Source organism: Chrysemys picta, chromosome 9 (assembly GCF_011386835.1).
Source record: "Chrysemys picta bellii isolate R12L10 chromosome 9, ASM1138683v2, whole genome shotgun sequence".
Classification (NCBI taxonomy): domain Eukaryota; kingdom Metazoa; phylum Chordata; order Testudines; family Emydidae; genus Chrysemys; species Chrysemys picta.
Genome location: NC_088799.1, coordinates 10796990 through 10821691, shown reverse-complemented (window position 1 = coordinate 10821691; position 24702 = coordinate 10796990). Strand labels below are relative to the sequence as shown.

Below are 24702 nucleotides of genomic sequence, written 5' to 3'. Positions count from 1 at the left end.
CCCATGCTGATTCCACTGCTATGACTCCCTTCCACAGGATGCAGGATTTGGCAGTTAAGAATCAGGGTTGTTTCTGGTTTGCTTTCACTCTTAGTCTCTCTGTCACAAAATACAAACTGCTTCTAGCATTCTTTAGTTTCAGAACTTACCTTGCAGTATTTTGGAAGCATGGTAGTGAACTAGGCTGTAATGGCCCTTTTCCTCTGGAGCCTGGGATCAAATCCTAAATGAGGTCACCAGTGCAAATGAGGGTAGTGGTCTCATCCTAGCCTCTTCTAATGGACGTTTGTCCACACCACACAAGCCCGGTTTAGTTCAGCGTGCCCTGCAGTCTGTGCTTGAGAGAGAGGCTCAGGGCTTCAATAATGGTGCTGCTAACGGTCAGGACTGCGCTGCATGGGCAGTCCTGTGTCCATGTCAGGAAGCTTTTACTGTGTCTAGGTTCCTGTCAGTGCTGCTAATTCAATCACTTTCATGAGCAATACATTCACATAAAAAATTAACAAATATCTAGCCAGCAGCAGTTCCCTCTGTTCCTTTTTCCAAAATTATGTAGCTTTCTCTTAAAATGATTGGGTTTAATGGCTCCTTAATGCTAGCAGCATGTTCTATATTTCAGCATTCAGTGAAAAGGAATTCTGCCTTTATTGCTTAACAGCTTCTCAACTTCAGTCCATGACATTTTTTTATTTAGCTACTGTCTCCAACATTTTGTGCTAGATTGTCTCCTAACTACGTCTATGTAACCCCACTGAATTCACGGAGATTGTTGGGGGCATAGCAGAGGGCAGAATTAGGCATCTGTGACAGGGTATACAAACTCCACGTATGTCACGAAAGGGTTAGTGGGCTGTTAGTCAACCCCACCCTGCAACACCGGAAGCAGATGTCAGGCTTTGAAGGAGGAGCTAAAAGGGGAGAACCCAGCTGAGTTGGCGCCTGGCTGGGAGGAAAAGTAGACCTTTGGTTCTGACTGTGGGAGAGAAGGCTGTTGGGGCCAGGAACTGAGAAAGACAGTTGTCTACCCGATCCTTCCTGAGGGAAGGTAGGGCTGGCCTGGGAGGATTGCCTTGTTTGGCTGATAGTTACCAATTTAGGCTTGCAGGTAGGGCTGAAGTATTTGTTTCCTAGTATGCTGCAGAGCCTGGGAGAAGCGAAGAGTTTGCTGAGGATACTGCCCAGGAGTGGTGGAAGAGTTTGTTTCTTTGTGTTCATTTTGGACTTTGGGTACCCTGGAAGGGGTAGGATTTTTATAGGACCTAGCTGGAGGGCTAAGTTGCCTCAACCTGGAAAGTGTTGGAGGCTTCTGCATTGTGCCATGACATAAGGGGATGTGTAAGGAGGGCATGTGGTGACAGTACCTTACTTTCATTAGGCTGCTCAATTTATCTCAAGAGCTCACATGATTCTATGCAACCTTACTTTATTCTCCAACCCCTAAGATACACTGCATGTGGGTATCATCTTATGCTCCTTAAATTCAGGGCTTGGTTGTGGTCATTAAGTGTTCCTGCATGTCTGTTGGACTACAGCCCTGCACACAGCACAACTTAAGGAGAAAGCAACAGAGGGTCCTGTGGCACCTTTGAGACTAACAGAAGTATTGGGAGCATAAGCTTTCGTGGGTAAGAACCTCACTTCTTCAGATGCAAGTCTTCTTACCCACGAAAGCTTATGCTCCCAATACTTCTGTTAGTCTCAAAGGTGCCACAGGACCCTCTGTTGCTTTTTACAGATTCAGACTAACACGGCTACCCCTCTGATACTTAAGGAGAAAGGACTCCTTCCCTCTTTTGAATAAGAATCTTGGGGCGGGGAAGAATCCAGATACCTTCCCTTCACTACCTCTTCTGAGAGGATGGAGGTTTCACCTCTCCAGGAGAAAAGATATAGAATTTCCAAGCACCAGCCTAAGACTCAAGTGGTCTAATTAAGAATAGAGAGAAACGATCCACTTAAAACAAACAACATGGGTCCTGTTGTGGACTGTATCCAAACTGTCCCTGGCACTGTTCAGGAGGTGAGGGAGAAAGTGTTTTTTCCCCCTTATGCCCCCAAATGGGACTGGCTGGGATCCTCACCCAGTCCTAGTGTAAGTTAGAGTAGCATGAGGCCACTTGAGCAGCCAGGGATCACTGGGGTACAGAGACAACCCTGCCACACCCTCTCCTCTGGCCATGCTCCTGCTCCTGAGGCCTGTATGCCACGTGAGAATAGATCGTTAAACCCGCATTATGGCTGTTTTGGTCTCTCAGATCTGTGGAAAGTAGATATCATATGGTCCATGATGTTCATAGTAAATCTAGTTTGAAACTCTGCAAAAGCTCATCCAGAAGATTCACCCAGCCTATCAGAGATTGTCTTTGGTATCAGATCTCTTGTGTTTCGCTTCCCCCTGACCTGACTCTCAGCTTAGTCAGACTTTCAGGTTTCTCTGATGTGCTTCTCTCATCATCCTACCAGACACCCCCTCCCCCCCACACAGAGTCCCCTAGTGTCTCTAATGCCATGTCCATATCCTGTGTCCCAAATCCATCCAGGACTGAATTCACTGGTTTGGCTAAACCGTTTCAGTTTGTTTTTTCTTCCAAAGCATCACAACTTGACAAGTCCCTTTGAAGATGTATCTGCACAGTAGTTGTTTTGCATCCTATTACTCTGACACCAAAGGCTTGTCTGCCCTTTATTCTCTTCTATCATACTTTTGTATGGTATTAGTCTTGGCTTGGGGGAAGGGGGGGTTAGTCTGAAACCAGCTCAGTCTACTCGGATAAGCCCAGTGTATCTTTTTAAAAATGATATTTCATTCTTAACATTCCATATTAAATACGAACCACAGATTAAAACAGTCCTGCCACATATGGATAATCTTTCCTAATAACCCAGACCTTCAAAGGAGGGAGACATTCTGGCTCATTTCTGCAGTACCAATTCATTTGTTGCAGTGTCTCTCTCTGACAGAATAATGGTTGAATGTAACAAGGCAATCAAAACCTGAGCATGCCACGTTATTCCATTTGTGGTCTCTTTTTCTTTGTCATAGGAGTTTAAGGCCAGAAGAGACTATCAGCTCATCAAGCATGACCTCCTCTATATCGCAAGCCATTAAAGTTCACATAGATACCTACATTGAGCCCGAACACTTTAGTTAGACCCAAACATTTCAGTTCTCAGGAAACTAAACTGTATGCCACAGGCAGAGAACAGGAGAGACCAAGGTGCCACCAATGCCTGAGGCCCCAGCAATGGTAGGGAACTGATTATGTGAGATGTGTGCCCAGATGATCCCAGGTGAACTGCGCCCCATGCTACAGAGGAAGGCAAAAACAACCCAAAGGTCTCTGCTCTGGCACTCAGTTGGATTGTGAGCATGTGAGTAAGACACACTAGCCAGGCATCTAGAAAGGATTCTATGTACCACCTCCAAGCACCAGTCCACTCCACCCAGTGTCCTGCCTCCAGAAGGGACCAAGCTCTGATGCTTCAGAGGAAGCTGCCCTCCCTGCCCAACCAACACATCATTGGTGTATTTTTTGATGAATTTTCTGCAGGTTTATACTCCAGTCCTCAAAACAGACAGTGAATCAATAACATAGGTACAACCCCACTTATTGTACTGGGCTTGGTTAACCACTGAACCGAGCTGGACCCATACTCTACACCCCACAATCTATTTCACTTCTGCTAAACATTCTGCAGATTGTTTTTCTGTGAATTTGTCTCACTCCCTCTCTTTGTTACTTTATTCTATTTTATTCTATTCTATCCTTGATTATTGTCATCTGCCTCTATTTCCATGATAAAAGAAGAACAGGAGTACTTGTGGCACCTTAGAGACTAACAAATTTATTAGAGCATAAGCTTTCGTGGACTACAGCCCACTTCTTCGGATGCTGTTATCTACTTCTGTGCCCCTACATGAATCATAATTCCATATATCTCTTAGCTGCAGTATTTCTGAAAGTAGTGTTGAATCTACTTGGCTAGGTTCTATTGTTTTGAATGTTAGCTTTCCCATTTTTGAGACACCATTATATATAGTCTCCTTGGCCACCCCCACTAAGTCATTTGTTTACAAGAGACTCAATCCTATGAGGCACTGCATGCGTTTAGCACCTCTGAAGTCTGGGGAAAGTTTAGATTAAAATCTGAACTTCATGGTTCAGGCTCACTTCTTATGTTGATCTCTTATTTAGATATTAATTGGTAATCAATATGGTCCCTGCTTCCATAACATCTACAGTCTTTTTAATGTATTTATCCTCATCCTTGTGATCTAGCGAAGTACAATCTTCTCCAGTGTTACTACTGGGGAACTGAGGCCCTAAGTAACTTGTCCAAGGTCACACAGGAAGTCTGTGGCAGAAAAGGGATTTGAACCCAGGTCTGACTAGGCTAGAGCCTTAACCACTGGACCATCCTTCCTATCTGTCTGAGATATAGATCCTCAAGCTAAAAGGAAGGGACATTTATTTAAAGTAAGACAGAAACCCACATACCAACTGGGCTTGGTGCCAGGTGTCAATGGCTTCTCTTCCTTGTACAATAATAAAGACATTTAACATTTCACACACATCCCCTTCTCTAGAAAAATAATGAATCCCAAGCTAGGAAATGTGACCTTCAGCTTCTTTTAAAATTACTGATGCAAAGTGTTCATTGAGTAACATCTGCTCATCTGTCACTAACTTCCTCCTCCTGCCTCTAATGGCCTTTAAAAATGCATGTTTATCATTAGATTTATTTTATTGATGGCCAAATACTTTTACCATTACTAGTGTAAAAATTTGGCCCTAAATTTACTCCATTTACTTCAACATTCCTTTCCAATTTTACTTTCTTTCATTATGCAATAATCATGCCAGTGCACAGTTTTATTTTCATTAATTACTTTGCATCCAGTTCTGTAACATGTACTCATCCTACATGCCACTTATTCATGCAAACAGTCCCACTGAAGTCTTCTGTGAGCCTCTTTTCCCATCTCTTAGGGCTGGTTTATACACTGTTTTTGTATCAGTATTACTATATTGGTTTAGAAACTGGTAATTGAGCTGATACAACCTCCTAGTGTGGACAGAGTTATACTGGTAACAAAGTGCATATATTATTACAGCTTATACAATAAGTTAATAAGCTATACTGGTACAAGCATCTTTACATGGTCTAACTATGTCCATACTAGAGGCTTGTACCACTTTACCTATACCATTTTCTAAACTGATATAGTTATAGAAGTATGAAAATGGTGCATAGACCAGCCCTTAGGCCACTGAACCCCCACCAGTTGGCACATATAACTAGATGGTGGGCTCAGTCCAATTCCTAACAGACATGTATCGACACCACCCAAAACCACTGTCATAACTGGTACCCTTGATGGCACTTACAGCAGAGAGGACAAGGGTTCTATGGGCCATGCTGACTGGAAAAACCTCTCCCCTAGAGGTGGTCCCTTTAAATTAGGGTGAGGTTCACATGTGTGACATCTTTCACTACCACTCTCTGTGCCTAGGCTAAATGTTCTTTTTAATCTTCCTGGGTTAAATTCATTCCATCCACATGAAGCTGGATGATTCAGGTCCTATGTTGGTGAAGTGTTGGATGGTTGGAGAGGTGAGTTCCCCCACTCCCACTAAACCCAATGCCATAGTTCAGCCTATGGGTTGGAATAGTGGTTGCAATGCCTTTGTACCAGTTGCATTTTTTACTAGGAACACTGAATCTGTGTACATGCAGATCCATGGCCCTTCTCCTTTGACCCACACCTGGACCACCTTAACCTGCCTCCAGCATGGCCTTCCATGCTAACCTCCACAGAACTGGAATGGAGACCCATCCCACTGCATGTTTGGAACATGCTGTGCAGCTACTTAGTAAGCAGTACCTATGTGCAGTTCCTTTGCAGAGCTTAAGGGGTGTGGAGGTCTTGCTCTGCACAACTAGGGTGAGTTTCACTCTCTTTGAATGAACAGATATCAGTCTCCACACTGTTCTGTGCTGCACCTTTCAAAGCACTACATTTTTACTCAGACATTGAAAAGGAGAGATAGGGAGAACCCCTCCAGTGCCACACAACAGACCTGGCCTTACAGTTCAGTCTTCACACTCTCTTTTCTTCTCTACACCCAAGCCAGAATGCCATACCTTGTATTGGGCAAATCAGATCAATAAATACCAGTTTCACATCAATTGCATAATAGAGATTATGTGTATCTCCCAACTAAGTTATAAGGATAAACTACCTTAGACATCACCTAGGATGCATCTCTCACACAGAGATTGCTGACTGGATAGATCATTTTTAAAAGACCCCAAATCATTGTCTATTATCAGTATTTTATTCCTATGCCTCTTCATACTGTTTATATAGAAAGCAGCTAATGGACCAAATATGGTCAGATATGGTCTGAGCAGGCACAAATCCTCATGCCTGATTTTGGCCCAGTGATGTACTATTTATTCCTATACAACAGAAGCCATCCGTCACTGCTTAGCATCAGTAATCTTAAACCCTCATACTTTATAGCTGCGGAAATATATACGTTTTTTTAATTTGTGCATCTAGTAGTCTAGAGAGAGAAAATTAGAAGTCCCTTGTAGCCCTGGATGCTTTCACTTATGTATACTCATGCAGAGAATTTTCCTCTTTACCAAATGGGTTTCAAGCAAAGCATGATGCCACATGTCACAGGCACTGTGATGGGTCCATATAAAAATCTAGTTAGAGGATTTTTGAAAAGAGGTTAATTCAAAGCAATTTAATCTTAGTTTGTCAAGAAAGGGGAATGCCAAACTGCACAACATGAAGGTGTTCTGTATGGACTGTCTCTTAAAAAAAAATCTCTAGAGAAAAGAAAACTGGAGTGTTTTATATCCATGCTATGAAAAATTCTAGGGTGAAATCCTGGCTCCACTGATGTCAATGGGAACTTTGCCACTGATTTCAGTGAGGCCAGGTTTTTACCCGAGAGCACAATGGAATCTTTTCCAAAGGAATCTTGAAGCACACGGTCACAGGTTGCTGCTAGCTGAGTCAGCATTAAGCAGCTGACACAAGGCAGAAAGCTGTGATCAATAACCTGTTTTGAAACCCATACTTCAGAAAATGGGCCAAATTTTATTTTCAGCTACACCACAGCATTCTCACAAAGTCCAGCTGTGACCTAATGGAAGTGAGTGAAACTCTGCAAGTGAATTGAATGGCATCTGCTCAGAATTTAGCCCACTGATCAGTGGGGCTGTACGCGTGTAAATGAGAGCAGGATTTAGCTCATTTTCTGTTATTTATTTCTCTTTTTTATCAAGAGGATTTCGTGGCGTAAGGAGAAGAAACAAGTGGCAGGAGCAGATGAACTCTCAAGAAGCAGTCTTGGTAATACATTCAGGAAAGAGAAATACAAACAATATATGCTATATAAGCAGAATTGCCTCTAAGTAGCGAGGTTTTCAAAGACTTCCACGAAATGGCAGGAGTTCTCTAAGAGATATGTTTTTAAAAGGCTGTCAGTTGAAATGGGAATGGTATTCCAGCTATCATCTGTCTGGTTCTCAAGACAGAGCATAAAGCATAACCTAGTATATAAATGTCACAATGAAACAACTGGTGCTAATTTTCCAGTTATAAATGAGTGTGACTGTACTGCTTTTGCACTCCCTGATGACTACTACCCAAAAGACATGTTAATGCAGTTGAAGCAACTATTTTCTCTCCTGCTGTTCTGACAACTAGGAACTTAACTTTTGAGAACTGATGATCTTGCAAGGAAGTAAAGAAACTAAAGAATGCGTGTCAGCAGTGATAGATGCAAAGTACTGTACAGGAGCTTAAATAGTTTTTGGAGTTAGTATGTCTAAAAAAGCCTGGATTGTTTCAATGAGCCTTAGTGTAAGCTACGCATTCCAGTGCATTCTGCGTGGATCTGTGCAGCCATTCAGAGCAAACCATTTTTTCCCGTTCGTGAATTCTCAGTTTTTCATAATTGTTCACTTTTTGACTGCATTTCAGCCTATGGGTTGTTCACAAACTACTTGTTTTGACTATATCCTTGACTATTTCTCCTTGTATTCATAATCTGTGGTGTGTGATTGGTTGCCTAAATAACATGATATCGTTTCTGTTGCCTAATTGGATTATTGAAGTGTTATAAAGGATGTGAACATAGAGGAATAGCATAGAATGAATACTCCCACTTGTATGTTAATACCTGTGTTCACATGAGAATCTCTGCATCTGCATGAAGTACAACTATTTCCCAAAAGTGTGTGAACAAAACCCTGCTTGCACCAACGTTCTCATGACACTGACTGTGGCTAAACCAAACAGCTATTTGGGAGTTGATCTGAAACTTGTTTTGTAGTATTTGTCCAGCTCGAACTAGGAACATAAGAGGAAAAAGTTGGACAGCAAATCTTCAAGCAGGGAAATTCTGCTGTTCTTTGATAACTGTAGAGCACATGTGACTCAAAATCATTCTTCTCCCACCAAACTGTACAAGGTGAATTTGTCTAGTATATCAATGCTTGATCCACAACTGCAACCTACATAATTAAAAACAATTACATAATCATTCACACTGCTCATACTGATCAGAAGGGAACTGTTAATCCTTCAAGAACCATCCTGGGCACTTGCTAAATGAAGCTTGTTAGACAGCAAACCAGAGACTCTTTAGCACTATGCTTTTCCCCAGACCTTGAACAGCCAATAGATAATGATCTCACATATTTGGAACCCCTTTGCTGGTATGACTCCTGAACTTCTGAGACATGAACAGCAGAACAATGCTTCAGTGAACCATAATACAGCAACCACTGGCAACTAAAATATGCAAGGATGTAATGCAGTAGCTGTTCTCAAGAGGTGGTGGCATGACGATGAACACAGTCATTCTGTCTGATACTCGAGGGGATGCAAAATATGATCAACAAGATCTGATACTGTACAGAAAACGGAGAGACTGAAAACTAGGTAGTTTTTATGAATCTGAATCATGCCTGGAGTTCTGTCTGACACCGCTGGAAAGTAAATGGAAATGACTTTGAGAAATACTCCTCTGATCCCTTCAAAGAAAAGATTCCAGCTGAGTTCAATTGGAGACTTTCCTGGGAAAAGGTTGCAAGACACAGCAGTTTGAGTTCTCTTATTCAAGATAACATGCTTTAGATAATAATCATCATACTCTGCTTTTATTATTATGACTCTGATAAAATAATGAATAAATCATTTACACAAAGCCACAAATGTACTCTGCACACTATGGGCTAAAATCTGCTCTCATCAGACCAGTATAAATCCCTACCACCACTGACCCCATTACGTTTTTATTACTGCTTGGCTTCTTTCTTATTCTAGCTCTTGTTATGCACGTACAGAAGATTTATTATAAGAATATTATGGGCTAGAAAATGGCTTTAAGCCACTATCCTCATTAGAGGGGTTGCAGAGATGAGAAGGGACTGTGCACCAACAGCAGCTCCTAGGGCAAAACGTCGCCAGGAGCTCTGGAAGTGTGTGTACAACAGCAGCCTCTGCTAGAGCCTTTAATAACATCCATTGTGCACTTCCCATTCCCCAGCCCATTTTTCCTTTCCACTCTTTCTCCTCCTTTCTACTTCTCCTGTTGGCACTAGGTTCCTGAAGCTTTTGAGCACCAAGTGCAAAAGGATTAAGATTGTGCCTTGTTCCTGTGCAGGGGTCAAGAAGGATGAGGAAAGGCTCACTGTGCCTTCCCCTCCCACTTCCCTTTTGGGCCTGATCCAGATGTTATTGAACTCAATGGAAAGACTCCGACTGATATCAATGGGCTTTGGATCAGGCCCTTTGTACACCCACATCTTTGCTGCTATTAAAATAAATTTGTGTGCATATACACGCACAAACATACACACAAGTTTAAAGGTGCACTAAGAATTTTCTAAACTGTTTTGGAATTTACTGATGTGATATAAGCACTTTCCTTCATGATCGTCTCATAGTAGTGTTGTATGATCAGGGACGGCTCTAGGTTTTTTGCTGCCCCAAGCAAAAAATTTTTTGGCTGCCACCCGCAGCCCTACTCTCTCTCTCTCTCTCTCTCTTTCTCCCCCTCCCCCAACTGCACCCTCCTGCCGCCCCAGCCCGGGGTCACTGGTAACTCGCTCCCAGGGCGGGTCATTAAGCAAGAATTTTGGATGTGCACAGAACACAGACAGGATTGGTTTCCATATAGTTCCATATTGGTTCCCAACTGCAGTAAAGTGGAACAATTTTCAGCTTGTGTGATTGAAGGATATCTGGATGCATATTATAAGACTGTCCTACATAACAAAGGAAAAGTTGAGGTGCCTTTATTATTCTTTTGTTCCATTCTTTGTTTCTATGGGGAATTTGCCAATGCAATATTACTGTCTTCCTTTTTAACAAATAAAATTAGAACTAAAAAAAAGCAATGGCTGTTGAAAATAGCAATTCCAGTTCTAATAACCACTGGGAAGCATTTCTTGCTCAATTTAGTCTACTTTTTCTACAGCAAGTTACAGTGGATCAGTATATTTGATTTGGGAGAAATGAAGTAACAGCTGCCCAAATTGCGCCTGAGCACTCCTGAATTTTGAGGGTGTTCAAATCTGGAAGGCAGGTGCTAGATTCCTTTTCTGAATATTAGCTAAATCTGGAAAGGAAAAGTCAATTTCTGCTTCCATGGCTCAGAAGTGTAAATCCTCCTACGTGCCTGGTACTGTATCTAAAGCTGCCCAGTCTAGTAGAACCTCCCCTCCCTTTTCATTTTAAATTCTAGTGGGATCTCCCTTACTAGGCTTCAGATAGAGAGGTGCACTGTCCATTTAGTCCACCCAATTCTTTCTTTGGGGGAGAGCCCAGGGCTGGGGCGGCAGGAGGTGCGGGGGGAGGGGGGAGAGCCCAGGGCTGAGGCGGCAGGAGGTGCAGGTGGGGGCCAGAGCTGGGGCAGCAGAGGGTTCAGGTGGAGGGAGAGCCTAGGGCTGGGGCAGCAGGAGGGTGCAGGTGGGGGCCAGAGCTGGGGCGGAAGGGGGTGTGGGCAGGGGAGAGTCCAGGGCTGGAGCAACATGGGTGTGTGGGGGGAGCCCAGGGCTGGGGTGGGGGGTGGCAAAAAACCTAGAGCTGGCTCCGACCCTACCATTCACAGCAAGCTGCAGCATGAGGTTTCAGTGCCACACTCCTTCCCCCTTCCTTTCCTGTTAATTGCGGCCAAAGGAATCCTGGGAAATGTAGTTCTTTCCCTGCTCCAGGGCTGGCTCTATAGGCAGGGAGCTAATCAAGGAACTACAGCTCCCAGGGCCCCCTGTTGGTTCTCCGCTCCCATGCTGGATTCTTGCACCCCTGCAAATTTGCCACCCCAAGCAACTGCTTGCTTTGCTGGTGCCTAGAGCCGGCCCTGTGTATGATCATTTACTGAAAACAGTATGAAACACTCTCTTCCTAACTTCAGTGAAATATGGGCCTTTGCAATTATTTGGCAGAGATCCAGCAGGCCACATCTTTAAAGGTCGTTAGACACCTAAAGATGCAGATACGTGTCTAATGGGATTTTCACCATGGAACTCAATGGGGCATAGGCGCTTTAGGTGCCTAAATACCTTTGAAAATCTGGCCCTGCAACATTTTGTAAGTAATTATGATCTGTTAAAAGCATCAGTGCAATAACATATTGGAACCTCAGATTCTTGACCAGAAAAAAATGTTATTAGCATTTGTCAAGGGGTGATTTAAAACCCCAAATTTCCCATATGCCCCACTTGGCTGATGCTGACTTCCTTATGGGGGAAAGCTCTGATTGACTTAACTTCTCAAATAAGAACCATTGGGGCTAGCCCTCAAGGGAAAATTCTTCTCCCTTTCCCACTAACATAGGTCCCGCTAAAAGTAGCTAGGTTCAGTTAAGTGGGAGAGAGGAGAGAATGGGGGGATTCTCCAGAGGGGAGTCAGCATTGCAGAGATCAGCTCCTAGGAGGACACACAAGGAGGTTTTGGAGTGGGGCTAGTGGATCAGCTGCCCCACGGATCCATCAATTATTGTCTTCTTCGCAGAGGGTGTGCAAGCTTTATGGAGGCTACTCTAGCCCTGAAGCGAGGACCATAGCTGTGAAGGGGCTTCACCTCTGCTTCATGGCCTCAGTGGGAAGATTCTTCTCATCCAGCTCTTGAAGACTGAGCCAGGATTTTGGCCTTATTGAACAGTGTAAGGATGTTTTTCAGAGCCACTAACCAGGCCTAGAGGTTACCTTACAAACCTAGCAAACCAGAGAACCACTGTTGGTTATTGCAGACAAAACCACTGCTAATTCTAGAGTTCAGATCCAAGAAACAGGTTTATGTCAGCATAAGTACAAAGTGCCACACCCCAGTGATCTGTTGAAGGTGACCGGCCATTGATCTAGCTGAGTATATACACACAAGGCTGTACACAAACAAGGCTCTACACAAAGGTAAAAATTTAAGTCTCAGTACTCTCTTTTATACCTAGGATGACACCTTACTTCTATCAACACCCCTCTCCTCTGATTCATTACATAATAACTAATAAAGTTTTATGAGCTAATATGAGATTCTGCATTACACCCTAAATTATCTAACTTATAAGCAATAACAAAACTGTCAATCTTAATATTTGACAGTGACTTTGGGGACTTTGGAAATTTTCTTTGTTTACCCTGGCTATATTTGGCTGGATCATCGTAACCTCTCTTCGTTACATCAGACTTGGAACATCATACCCAATGTAGGGACATTCCAAGAAGTGAAATAACAGAATATTAAGAAAGCCAAAAACATTGTTTTTCACTCCTTACCGAAAAAGGGTTATTCTAAGGTCTGATGAATGAAACTAAACTAGGCCTACATTTATATTGATTGTGTACTTGTTTTATATCACATATTAGCTAGTAAAATATACATGAGCCATTAAATTCACTGAGGCCCTTACTATTTAATATGAGGTAAGTTCACCTAATCGTTGTCTCATCCCCTAAAAAGCAGGCGTCAGGGTCTGCTGTTTCCACTGAAGTTAGTAAGAGTTCTTCAGTTCACTTAAATGCAAGCAGAATCAGGTCTCAGGTAACTGGTAGAGCATTTCTTCTACAATGGAAACCTATAAGTGGAAAAGTTACCTTCACTGCCAAACTTCAGTGAATTGCAACAGAAATAACTCATCACTCTGGTACACATGTAGAGCAACCTTACTGTTGATATTTTATTAATCGTTTCTATGCAGTAACACCCAAAAGTCCCAGTTGGGATTAAGGCCCCATTATTGTGGGCACTCTTCAAACCTAGTACTCTTCAGTTCTTCTGTTTAAAATCCTACAAACAACTTTCTTTCAGGGTTTTTTGTTTTTTAACTGGTGTCACCCTTGAGTTTAAAAGGAACTGATAAATAGGTCCACTGTGCAAAATGTGATGCTTTCTATCAATTTTATTTAATGCCCCCTACAATGCTGCAGTCTGTCTTTATCCCATGCTTATTACCATGCTTATGTTAGTAAAATTGAGCTGTGTAAACTCAGTGTTTTTAACTCTAATCTGCAAAGATAGTATGTTATTTATATCTTCTTGATACATTGATCTGAGCATTTGAGGGTAGGTTTTAGCAGGGAAAAATTCTCTCTCAATCCACTTATAATGAACAGTGAATGTGTGTTCACTAACCTCTTTTCTTGATACAAGTACCAGTTGAAAACTCTGTTGGCTTAGAAAAAGCAATTCACAAAAGCTTTGCTGTTGCCACACAGGACAGTTGGTAACTTAGAACCAGGCTGGTGACAAGAAGAAAGCACGGTTAAAGGCAAAAAGGACCAAGGTGCCAATGCTGTCCTTACATATATCGGTGCAACTCCCACTGATACCAGTGGGAGTTCAGTTTGTGTAAATGAGAGCAAATTTGGGCCCGTTGTTATTCAGACCTAATTACCATGCTCTTCACTGGTTTGATTAGAGGATCACATAATTAACAAGGCAAATGCTAATGTTTCCCTCTGCAGCTTTTTGGAGCTAACTCAAGGAAACCAGAATTATCAATATGAAGAAAAACGAAATAGATGGGCCAAATTCTGGCTGGTGCTGCACAAAGGTGCTGCATATTTTTAGCATGCAGTTGCCTGCTCCAAAGTCAGGTGAAGTTAATGGACGGGTTCCCACTGATTTCAGTGGGCTTTGGATCAGGCCCTGTGCGAGCAAGGCAAAAGATTATCACCCCTTTTCTGGCCTCACTAGAATGTTGCAGGGAAGCTTTTCCACAGGACAGGAGATTTTCATTACAGGACATAACCTACTGATCAGGGGACATAATCCATCCACTGATGTACATACATCCTTAAATTGGCTATGGCTTATATGCACGTATCTTGAACAGACTGTACCTGCTCTTAGCAGGAATCGATTATGTGAGGATGTTGGTCTTGGCCAAGATACAGGCAAATATTAATGTTGCTTTTATGTGCGCCTATTTGGGAGTCCACTATGCCCATTTCCAAGTACCAGTCAGAATTCGGACTGTTAGTGTTTCCTTAGTTCTGGATAACTGTACTTTACACAACATCTGTTACTTAGCTCAAAACAATGAAAACATGATGACAGGCATTTCACTCCACTACAAGAGCAACATGCCTAACTATTTTAACAGAGCTGCTGAAATTGAACGCCCATAGCAACTATTTCTTTTCGTTAGCCTACCAGATTAAATGTCTTTAAAGCCCATGGGGCAACTGGAACAGTTGTCTATAGGTCTGAATTAATTACACAGAATTTTTACTAGCACAATCTGTCTTTATTATGATATTGGTATGGATTAGAAACTCATGGCTGGTATTTTATATAATAATTGAATACTATGATGCAAAGCAATCAGAATTCTACATATGGCTGTATTTATGGTCCTAATCCATATTGGGTCTGGATGAAGTCAGAAATGGCAAGTTTTCAGAAGACTGTAGATCTGTTTACAAAGAGGATAATGTAAACGTGCGTTTGTACAGAGGCCCTAGATTTAACATGGTGAATTGCAGTGACTGGAGTGGAATGCTTCCCAGCCTGGGGAAAAACTAGCCCTGAGGGATTATGAGAGAAGAGCTGCGTGGCTCTGAATCCACGCTATGAACATGATCCAATGGCCATGAGTAAAGTGGCAGGTGGGTTCCCTGAAAGACACTTTCTCTCCATTCTCCCACTCTGGCCTCGAATGCAGATTTAGCTCATGTTTATGGGGCTGTAGCTTCAGGCAGCAGGAAGCTCACTGGTCCAGGCTCTGCGTCTTTCCACATGTGGCCCTGAGCTCCATTAAGGAACACTGGTGGCATCACATGGCAGGGCCACCTTTGGCACATAGCCATGAGAGTGTTAAGCTGGCAGCCCCGTTAGAGGGCAGAAAAAATTAAACCGGGGGTGTGGGGGGGGAAAGTAGAGAAAAATCATAGAATAAATTGGATGAGGAGGAGAAAATAGAAGGACAAGAGGAGAGAAAACAGGCAATGGCACCTGTGCCAAGTTGTGGCTCAAGGGACACGAAGGGTTTAGGGGAACAAGATTGGGACTTAAGTCCACCAGTTCAACACAAGAAAGAATTGGAAATCACTGTTATAATGTTAACATGCTCCACTAGTCATGCAAAGCCTCTGTTGTTAATTTAAGGAAATTCATATAGTATAAAGAGAGAAACATTACTCTCCAAATGAGGATGGTGACAAAGACGAGTCTTCCAGCCAGTGCAGTACATTTCAATTGATTAATATTTTTTGGAATCTCACTTAATTTTTCTCTATGCCAGTAAACTGGTGTAACCATGAACCAGAATTTCAAGTCCTTGAGAAGAACAGCAGTAAAATATCACAGTTCTCACTAGGACTTGTATCAATGTAGCAGGCTTTGCTGATTATGGTCTTTATGACCCTTGGGCATTTTGGTTTGTAATGTTACAGGACAATGATGAAAATTTGTGACTACAGAAAGCAACCTCTTTATGTACCTTTTACGTCACCTGATATGGAAGGCATCTACTCTAGTATGTTTTGTTATATCAACTGCTTCCAAAATGGACCAGGCAGACTTGTGTCCTGTGATATAATCAACTTGTAGAGACTCCTCAACTGGATAGATAAGCTAGACAACCTGATTAAATTCATATTAGAAAATAACAATTCTATCATATTTCATTTACTGTTACAAAAATGTATTGGATTAAATTCAGTCACACCTGTTTTACATATCACATAACATGGACTTTCAGCAATCTTAATTTATTTGGAAACAATATTTTCCTAGTTTAGTCAATGTCTTGTAGGGCTGAATCTTCTAAAGTGCCTCTAAAATTGTGGATATGGCATTCTGTGTATAAGCTTTTTGGGCATGCAAAACCTCAGACGTGTTAGCCCAAGTAGCATTTTTGCATGGAACTCAAGTAGCTATGTGTCTGACAATAAGATCTGTGAATGCAAACGCAAACTGCACTTGTGTATCAGAGTTTTGCATGTTAAAAGCACAAGGCTTGCTTCTGCAAAAGTCTACGCATGAGAGTAACTTTACACACATGAACTGTCTCATTGAAATTACTACTTACGTCTTTGCAGGACCGAGCCTTTTGTTGTGGATCATTATACCCATTGCTTTTGTGGTTGGGTTGAGGTCTGTTCTGAACATGTGACCACTAAAACATTTCATCTTATTTTAACACTGAACTGTATAAAAGAAACAGTGCCATCCTCAAATTTAGTCAGTTTCACAAAGTAAGTTAAGAGCAGTTTCAGATACCACAGCAGCACCAGTCTTCTTGCCAATTTTTTTTTTGGGGGGGGGGAGGGGGTTATTTTGAAATGTTTTCTCTCCAGTTACTATGTGAAAAGACACTGGAGACAAGAGGGAAAACTGACTGTAGTGAAACCGACTGTAATGAAACTGACTAGATACAGGTGCTATCAAGTGCGCAAAATAAGCAACAGAGAAAACTGACTACACACAAAGGGCTGTTAAATGCAGATAGAAAACAAGCTAAGAAAGAAAGAAAGAATCTCAGTTATTTCTTTGTTACTATTATGATTCCTTGTCTTAGGGCTGGTCCACACTAAGTCCCCAGTTCGAACTAAGGTACGCAACTTCAGCTACGTGGATAACGTAGCTGAAGTCGAAGTATCTTAGTTCGAACTTAAAGGCACTTACCGCGGGTCCACACGCGGCAGGCAGGCTCCCCCGTCGATTCCGCCTACTCCTCTCGCGGAGCAGGATTACCAGCGTCGACGGCGAGCACTTCCGGGATCGATTTATCGCGTCTAGACAAGACGCGATAAATCGATCCCAGAAGATAGATTGCTTGCTGCCGAACCAGCGGGTAAGTATAGACGTACCCTTAGCGTTGTGCAAAGAGACCTCAACCAGGAATGGAGCCCCATTAGGCTAGCCACTGTCCAAACATGTAGCAGGAGACATTCCCTGACCTGAAGAGTTTACAAGCTAAGTAATCAAAGCAGACAATGAGCTAGTCTACACTACCATGCTGCATCAGCATCAATGCAGCTGTAGCACATCTGGTGAGGACATGCTATGCCAAGGGTAGGCAGCCACTCTAATTTAAGGTTTCGTGTGCCAGTAATACATTTAAACGTTTTTAGGTCTCTTTCTATAAGGCTACAATAGATAACTAAACTATTGTTGTATGTAAAGTAAATAAGATTTTTAAAATGTTTAAGAAGCTTCATTTAAAATTAAATTAAAATGCAGAGCCCCCTGGACCGGTGGCCAGGACCCGGGCAGTGTGAGTGCCACTGAAAATCAGCTCCCATGCCGCCTTTTCACGCGTGCCATAGGTTGCCTACTCATGTGCTATGCCAACAGGAGAACATCTCCCACCGACATAGCATGGTCGGACACCACTTTAAGTCAATGTAACTTACGTCGCCCGGGGGGTAGCTTTTTCAGTGTAGACAAGTCCTATGTGTGGGAGGTGAAACACAAGCATAAAGAGGAGAACTGACTTGCCCAAGGTCAGTGGCAGAACTGGAAGTATAACCCAGGTCTCCTGACTACCTAGCCACCAGACTACACTGCCTCACTTGTTATTATAATGGTAGGTAAAAAAGATTTAGGCAGAAATGTGATGATTTTTTAAAAGTAAACAATGCCCCTTTCACAAAAACTGTTTCTTGCAATCGAATCAATTTGTTGTTTTTAAAAATGTAAGTTAGGGGATGGTTTTGTTTGTCTGTCTTTGTTTTTGAATGTCAGTAATTCCTAAAGGGCTGGATGACTCCTTGTTTGCATGGAACTCCTCTTAATGCACAGTACTTCAACTACCGTCAGCGAATATGTGCTGGAACTTTGTAGTAAAATCATGGGATTCTCTGAGCTTTTGCAGGATTCCTTGCAAGGTTTCCATAAAGTTACTTAGCTGTTTTGAGGAGCACTTTGCAGAGTCTGTATTGCAGATACCCACAATTTGCACACATTAAGCACTATTCTTAGCCAACGACGTCCTACCACCTACTTCCCTTGAATGGAATGGGAGAGTAATGAGTCTCCTTCAATGGAAATGAGCTCATTTTTAATGTGTGCAGTTTATAACCAGCTCATAATCTACTATTCAAAATTTGAAAAACTGTTTATGAATAATAGGAAAACACACCATCGTATATACCACCCAGCCATCCTGAGTACTGTTCACAGATGAGCTGTAATAATGATAATTATCAGCTTATCAAAATGGAATTTCAGTATGGCTGGGAGTCACCATACATCACTTTCATTTACGGTTACTCAACACTCCAGTTACAAACTCAGATTTTCAGGGTTTCATAACTAAAGCTATACATTTCTCTTGGTCTTCAGCTTGCTGAGCAAAGGTTCAACTTAGCATTGAGTTTAACTGTATTTGTTCTGTGCAGCTTGTTTGTAAGATGGACAGTGTATATATATAATGTCCCGTTTTGGTATATCCCTTTGCAGTCATAACTCAGGAATGGCTTGTTTTCCTGTGTTTTTCAAATCACTAACCATGCAGCTAGTGAGGCTGTAGTATTTTAAAAAGAGTAACAAAACAACAAAGATGGGATTTGCAAAATCACTCAGCGTTGACATAACTCTGATCCCACTGAAGTCAATGAGAATTTTACCATTGATTTCAGTAGGAGAAGTCAGGCCAATGCTGAGAGCTTTTGAAAATCCCATCTTAAATGTTGGAAAATCAGGGCACATATGCAAAAATATTTGTCCTAACTTGTTTTAATATATGCGGCTAATAGTGATGTGAATTGGTACAATATCTCTCACCAGTTCCTTCAAGTTCTTTAGCGTGTCTTACAAATATTTAGCATTTTCCAGTCAGAAGGCCCCCAAAGCACTTCACCCATTTAGAGCCTGATCCTGAAAGCACTTTTACACATAGATAACTCTGTTCACATCAGTAGACCCACAGAAGTCCTATGTGTATGTATTTGCAGAACAGGATCCTTCAATTGAAATGCAAATGATGCACATGGATCATTTAATCCATAACTGAAATTCAGCCACCTCTAGGGTAAAACACAGCAACTCTTCAGCAGCGCACAACAACACTGTCTACCAGGGACAGGAAGTGGATAACCTATGCAATTATCAGTTCAGGGAAAAACTAGAGAGACTGAATGTAATTATCTGATTTGGAACTTGGCCAGAACATCAGAGCTAATACCCTGTTCTTGCAAAATTGCCAGTGGAACGTTAATAACCACAAGTGGTCAGGATCTCTGCTTTACCTGACATGTGGCACCTCCAAACACAGCAGTGCCCCTTAGCTACACACATGAAATACCATGTTAACATTCTGCAAAATAGCTCCTTACTTGTTCAAAAATCTATTTTGTGGAAAGATGAGTGAGTAAAGGCATAAGAGTGGGATTTTCAAAAGCATTCACACTGGCCTAACTTCACTCCCACTGATGTGGGACTTCCACCACTGATTTCGATGCGAGCTGAGTTAAGCCAATACAGCACACTGTTAAAAGTCCTACCCCACAATCATAATTTACCCTCACTCCATGCCTGGAACTCCCATGAAGCTCAGAGAGAGGTCTGCACCAAGGGCAGTGGCACACACAGCGTCCGATAAAATGTAAAAGCTTTGCAACAGATTTTAAGTGCTGTTGTTAAAACGATGCAGATTTTAGAAGGTGACTAAAGCCTGCAACCACCCATGCACGGTTTTAACTCTACTCATGTGAGTAAATTTATACACTTGTGTAAATGTTTGCAGGATTGGGACCTAAGTTAATGGTCCATGGGTCTATCCTGAAGTTCCCTTCCTCCTGCAGAAGTCCCCACCAAAGGATCAGGCCTCAGAAAGGTAGCTAATATCTATCTTAGAAAATATGTCAATACATTCTACATTGTGGACAGCACACTGTTGAAAAGGAGTGGTTTGATCTGGTAAATAATATGGGCCTTAAAAATTGCTTCAATAATACTAAGATGTGTTTGCTTATTTAAATTATAGTGAAATGGCTTTGAAGGAGCTAGGTCATGCACTTCTCTGAGTATTGTCCCTGTGTGTCTTTCTGACTGCCTTGAAAGGTTCAGTTCTGCTTTCTTCTCACTCTTTGATTGGGGCGCACAAGTAACATAGAATTCTGCCCTAAAAATGTGATGTAACAGTGGAAAGTGGATTACACCTATAATATGCCTTTCTTTCAAAACTACATTTCCCTTCCTAATTTGTTTAGGATTTCCCTAATATTTCTTTGTTGAAATAATAAATGAAGTGGCATGAAATTAAGAAAAAAACAGTAGTGGGAAAATCCAGCCCTGATGTAAGCACCGGCTACACTGGAACTGCACTTGCATATACCAAGGCAGAAGTGGCCCTGCATCTTCCTTATTTTGCCCACAAACAAAGCTGTGCATGTGAGCACTAAGAGAGAACACATACACAGCTTGTTATTTGAGGGATCAGTTCTAAAAAGAATGAGAGAGGAATCTAAATCTAAGACCTACAAGAAAAGAAGAACTTTTTAAAAACGGAGTCATTTTCTGGAATTCCTTGTAACATTTCAAATACTTTATGTACTACAAAGTAATAATTCAAAAAGTAGACACTAATATGTTATGGCTCTGATTTAGCAAATCACTTAAGTATGTGCTTGACTTCAGTGGGGCATGAGCACATGCTTAAAGTTCAGCATGTGCTTAAGTGCTTTTCTGAATCACGGCCTATTTAAGCTAGTCTTGGAGTGTTTATTGCATTCAAAGGGAGACTACAGGTTGGGGCTCAGTGTGAATATGCAAAATGGGTAAATTCTCAATCTATATAATAAACAAATGGCATTCCTTATATTGTTGTATGTCTAAATGTTTTCATCTTGCAAAAGTCTTCCAAGAAAATAACTGAATCGCAACAATTGATTAATAAAACATTGCATTTGTAAACATTCATATTGAAGTAATTGGACTTGGGAAATTTTTCTGTAAATTCTAGTTTTATGTAGAAGGGCAAGACCTAGGGGAAAAGGAAAATGAGTATTAGCATGCTGGAGTTTATGCATAAGGATGGACGAAATCCTGCATTCTTCTACCATCAGTGACTTCAGTGGGAGTTTTGTCTGAGTAAGGAGTAAGTTATATAGAATGGCCAATATTTTCAAATACAGGTGCCTAAAATTAGCTACTTAAATCCATATTTAGGCACCAGTTTAACAAAACACTTAGGTGTATATTTCCCTTTAAACCAATACGCGCTACGAGTGCTCAGAAACTCTTAAAACTTGACTGGTTTTATTTAGGTGCCTACTTTTAAGCAATTTTATATACCACATAATTTGTAGATGATGAACCAGTGACAGAGAGATGTAAGCATTTCCAATTATCATAGCTTTCCCCAAAGTTAGCAGAACTGTTACCATATTTCACTGACTAGTTCACTTTGTAGAAGAACAAAGTAGAACCAAAAGGACTTGAGGTGCCTATGATGCTTCTGCATTTTTTGTTAGTACCTGGGTGGATAGTATAGTTGCATAAAACTGGTAGTTTGCCTTCCAAGGTGGTTTAAATAAACTTTATAGGAGAGCAGCCCATTATAGATTAATTCGTTCTGTATTTTTCTTTGTCTGACTCACTTAAAAACTCAATAATTAAGCAGTTACCAAACATGAAGATGCTTTATAAAAGCTTTTTTAAGTCTTTTTACTGGTACTCTTAAGGATCTTAATGATTCCTGTTGGGATAGCAGCAGAACAAAATTGCATTGAAGAGCTTAATTGGACAAGTTGTTTCTTTGTTACATTTGACAAATATACTGAATAGAATTTTTAAATCAGTCAGCTTTGTAAGTGAGGTTGGTTAGAGTTTAGTTAAATTTTGATTAGTGACATTAGTCTACCAGCAACTATTTTTGTGTTACTGTAAAACAATACACACTTTAACCTACTTCTAACCTAAATAAGTAGCAGTATGCTTATTTCCACCAATTACTTTTCTTGTTAAAACCTATTTATTCTTTAATCACAAATAATAGTATGACACAACAGTTATCATTTGCAGAGATTAAGTAATACAATTAAATGGAAGGCAGCAACTGCTCTACATTCAATTTTGGAACGCAGAGGGTGCTGAATCAGGGTAGTTATTTAACTTGTATGTTATACAAAGTTTGACATTGACTTAAGTCTGTAGTAACTGTTCCGCATGTCTTGAAACACTGCATTCAGAACCACACAAAACAGTACTTACTAGTATTGCAGTTTCTATGTGGACATCCTTGACACTCACACATGTTACATGCCAGACTGGTGCCACTGTAACTGATAAATGTGTTTGATCGTTTAACTCAATGAATTGGGATTGGGTCCCAATGCAAAGAAACAGCTTTGTGAGGTCAGTGTCAACTTCTATGCTGTTTTACTATTTCCTTCTGTTCTCCAGCATACAGCCGGCTTTTTAAGAAAGAGCCACGTGAAGGAGAATGAGAGTCAAGGTTACAGTAATCACGTCCAAAGCACTAGTGAGTTAGCAGCAGGGAGCGGCATCTTCAGTGATGTAGCTCGATAGCACCAGAAGCCAAGATTTCTACCTAAAATGTTGAAGTCGCTTAGACACGTGTTTGAAATTCCACCCTACAGAGTCATCCTGGTACTTAGCGAGATGAATCCCCGTCCCATAATATGGGGGGGGGGGGAGAGGGACAGAAACCGACCACTTCTGAACACGACGCGTCTGTGCAATAAGAGGAAAGCAATGCATGGCTTTAGTGTCGAATGAAATATATGCCGAGTTTGCAAAGCATTTAGTCTGCCTCTCCCCTTATTGTTTGCCCTTCACATGACATACATGGAGGGATGCATCAAGAGGGTGGCAAGAGACGCGGGTCAGCTGAAAACGCACCACGAACGTTTGCCCTGAAATGATTACTTGAACCTATCCGAATGATCATAAATTAACATACATGTTTGAGCGAAATCAATGAACAAATAAACATCAAACTTCACCTAGTTATAAAGTTGGCAGATTTCCACATCCCTCCTTTTTTTTAGCTAACCCCGGTCGAGTTTTTCCCCTCAACTCCGAATGCCACGATCATATTGCACCAATTCACCTGTTGCATAGTGCGAAAGCAGAATCCCCCTCCCCTCCTACACACATCCCACAGAAACTTAACAGAATCACCTTTCTGCAGCGCCAACTACGCGTGCTTCCCATAGGGTAGCCTACTAGCACCCTCTTACCTGCATGTGTCCTTGGTACATTCTGCTTTGCCTGGTTCGGATCCCTCTGAGGCCGACACGTTGTGGAAGGTTTTTTTTACAGTGCACTTGCAAAAAAAAATAATAAAGAAAGAAAGAAAGAAAAAAAGGGTGGGGGCAAGACTTAATGATTGTTTTTGCAAAGGGCTCAGTTTGTGCTGGAAGCTGCTGCTTTGTTGCTTTCAGCTGCCCCGGGTGACCCGAACTGCTTCCTTTTAATGCAGTGCTGCAAACTGCAAAGGAGCTGTTCCTTCTTGGGGTGCTGAGAGGGAAGGCAGGCAGGACTGAGGCACAAGGAGAGCAGGGAGCTTGCAATGCAAAGAGAGCACGAGGGGGAGGGAATGCAAACTCTTGCTCTCGCTGGAGCCTCTACAACTCTCCTCTCCTTTTCAGCCGAACTCTTTCTGGCTTTCTGCTTGGCTCCTTCATTGCTCTCCCTGTCCAAAGCGTCCCCTCCCGTACATCCTCCTCCTGGAGGGAACCACAGCCTCCCTCCCCTCCCCCTGCAGAGAAGGGAGCGCGCGGCATCCGGGGAACGTTCTCAAGAGCAGCGCGCGCGGCCAGTGAAGTGCCAGCGTTCTGCCTGCAAACCCAGAGAGGGAGAGAGGGAAAAGCTGGATCTAGGGGGATCCCGAGGGATCTCGCCGATTCCTGACGGTCTTTGGCCCCAAGCGCCCAAACTACTGCATCAAAAGAGCGAGTAAGTCTATCGGCTTGGACTGCACCAGAAAATATCCGGGCCCCGGAGTATCCTGGAGCACGAGCATCGCAAAAACCTGGAACTGGCACCAGGTTTCTGCTGGATCCAAGCACATTTTAGTCCCGAAAGCCCTTACAAGTATTCGGAAACCTAGCGGGAGAATGAGTGGACCCAGCTGCTCCCGTTGCACTGCAAAAGTCTAGATCAGAGGTTCCCAAAGTGGGCGATACCGCCCCCTGGGGGGCGCTGGAACGATCCAGGGGGGCAGTAGTAGCCTCGGGTGCAATTGGGGGGCGTTG

The 24702-nt window shown here is 42.1% G+C and overlaps 1 protein-coding gene across 3 annotated transcripts in view; it reads right to left on the bottom strand.

Moving 5' to 3' along the window:
* PEX5L (peroxisomal biogenesis factor 5 like) overlaps window positions 1-24411 on the bottom strand; it is a 164551-nt gene extending 140140 nt beyond the window's left edge. Inside the window, exon 1 of one of the 3 annotated variants that reach the window (XM_005285966.5) lies at window positions 23686-24411. In XM_005285966.5, coding sequence (XP_005286023.1) covers window positions 23686-23706 — 21 coding nt within the window. In that variant the 5' untranslated portion in view covers window positions 23707-24411. The remainder of the gene's footprint in view (window positions 1-23685) is intronic. The other 2 variants (XM_065557707.1, XM_065557708.1) reach the window with 2 other exon arrangements.
* Between the last annotated feature and the right edge of the window lie 291 nt (window positions 24412-24702).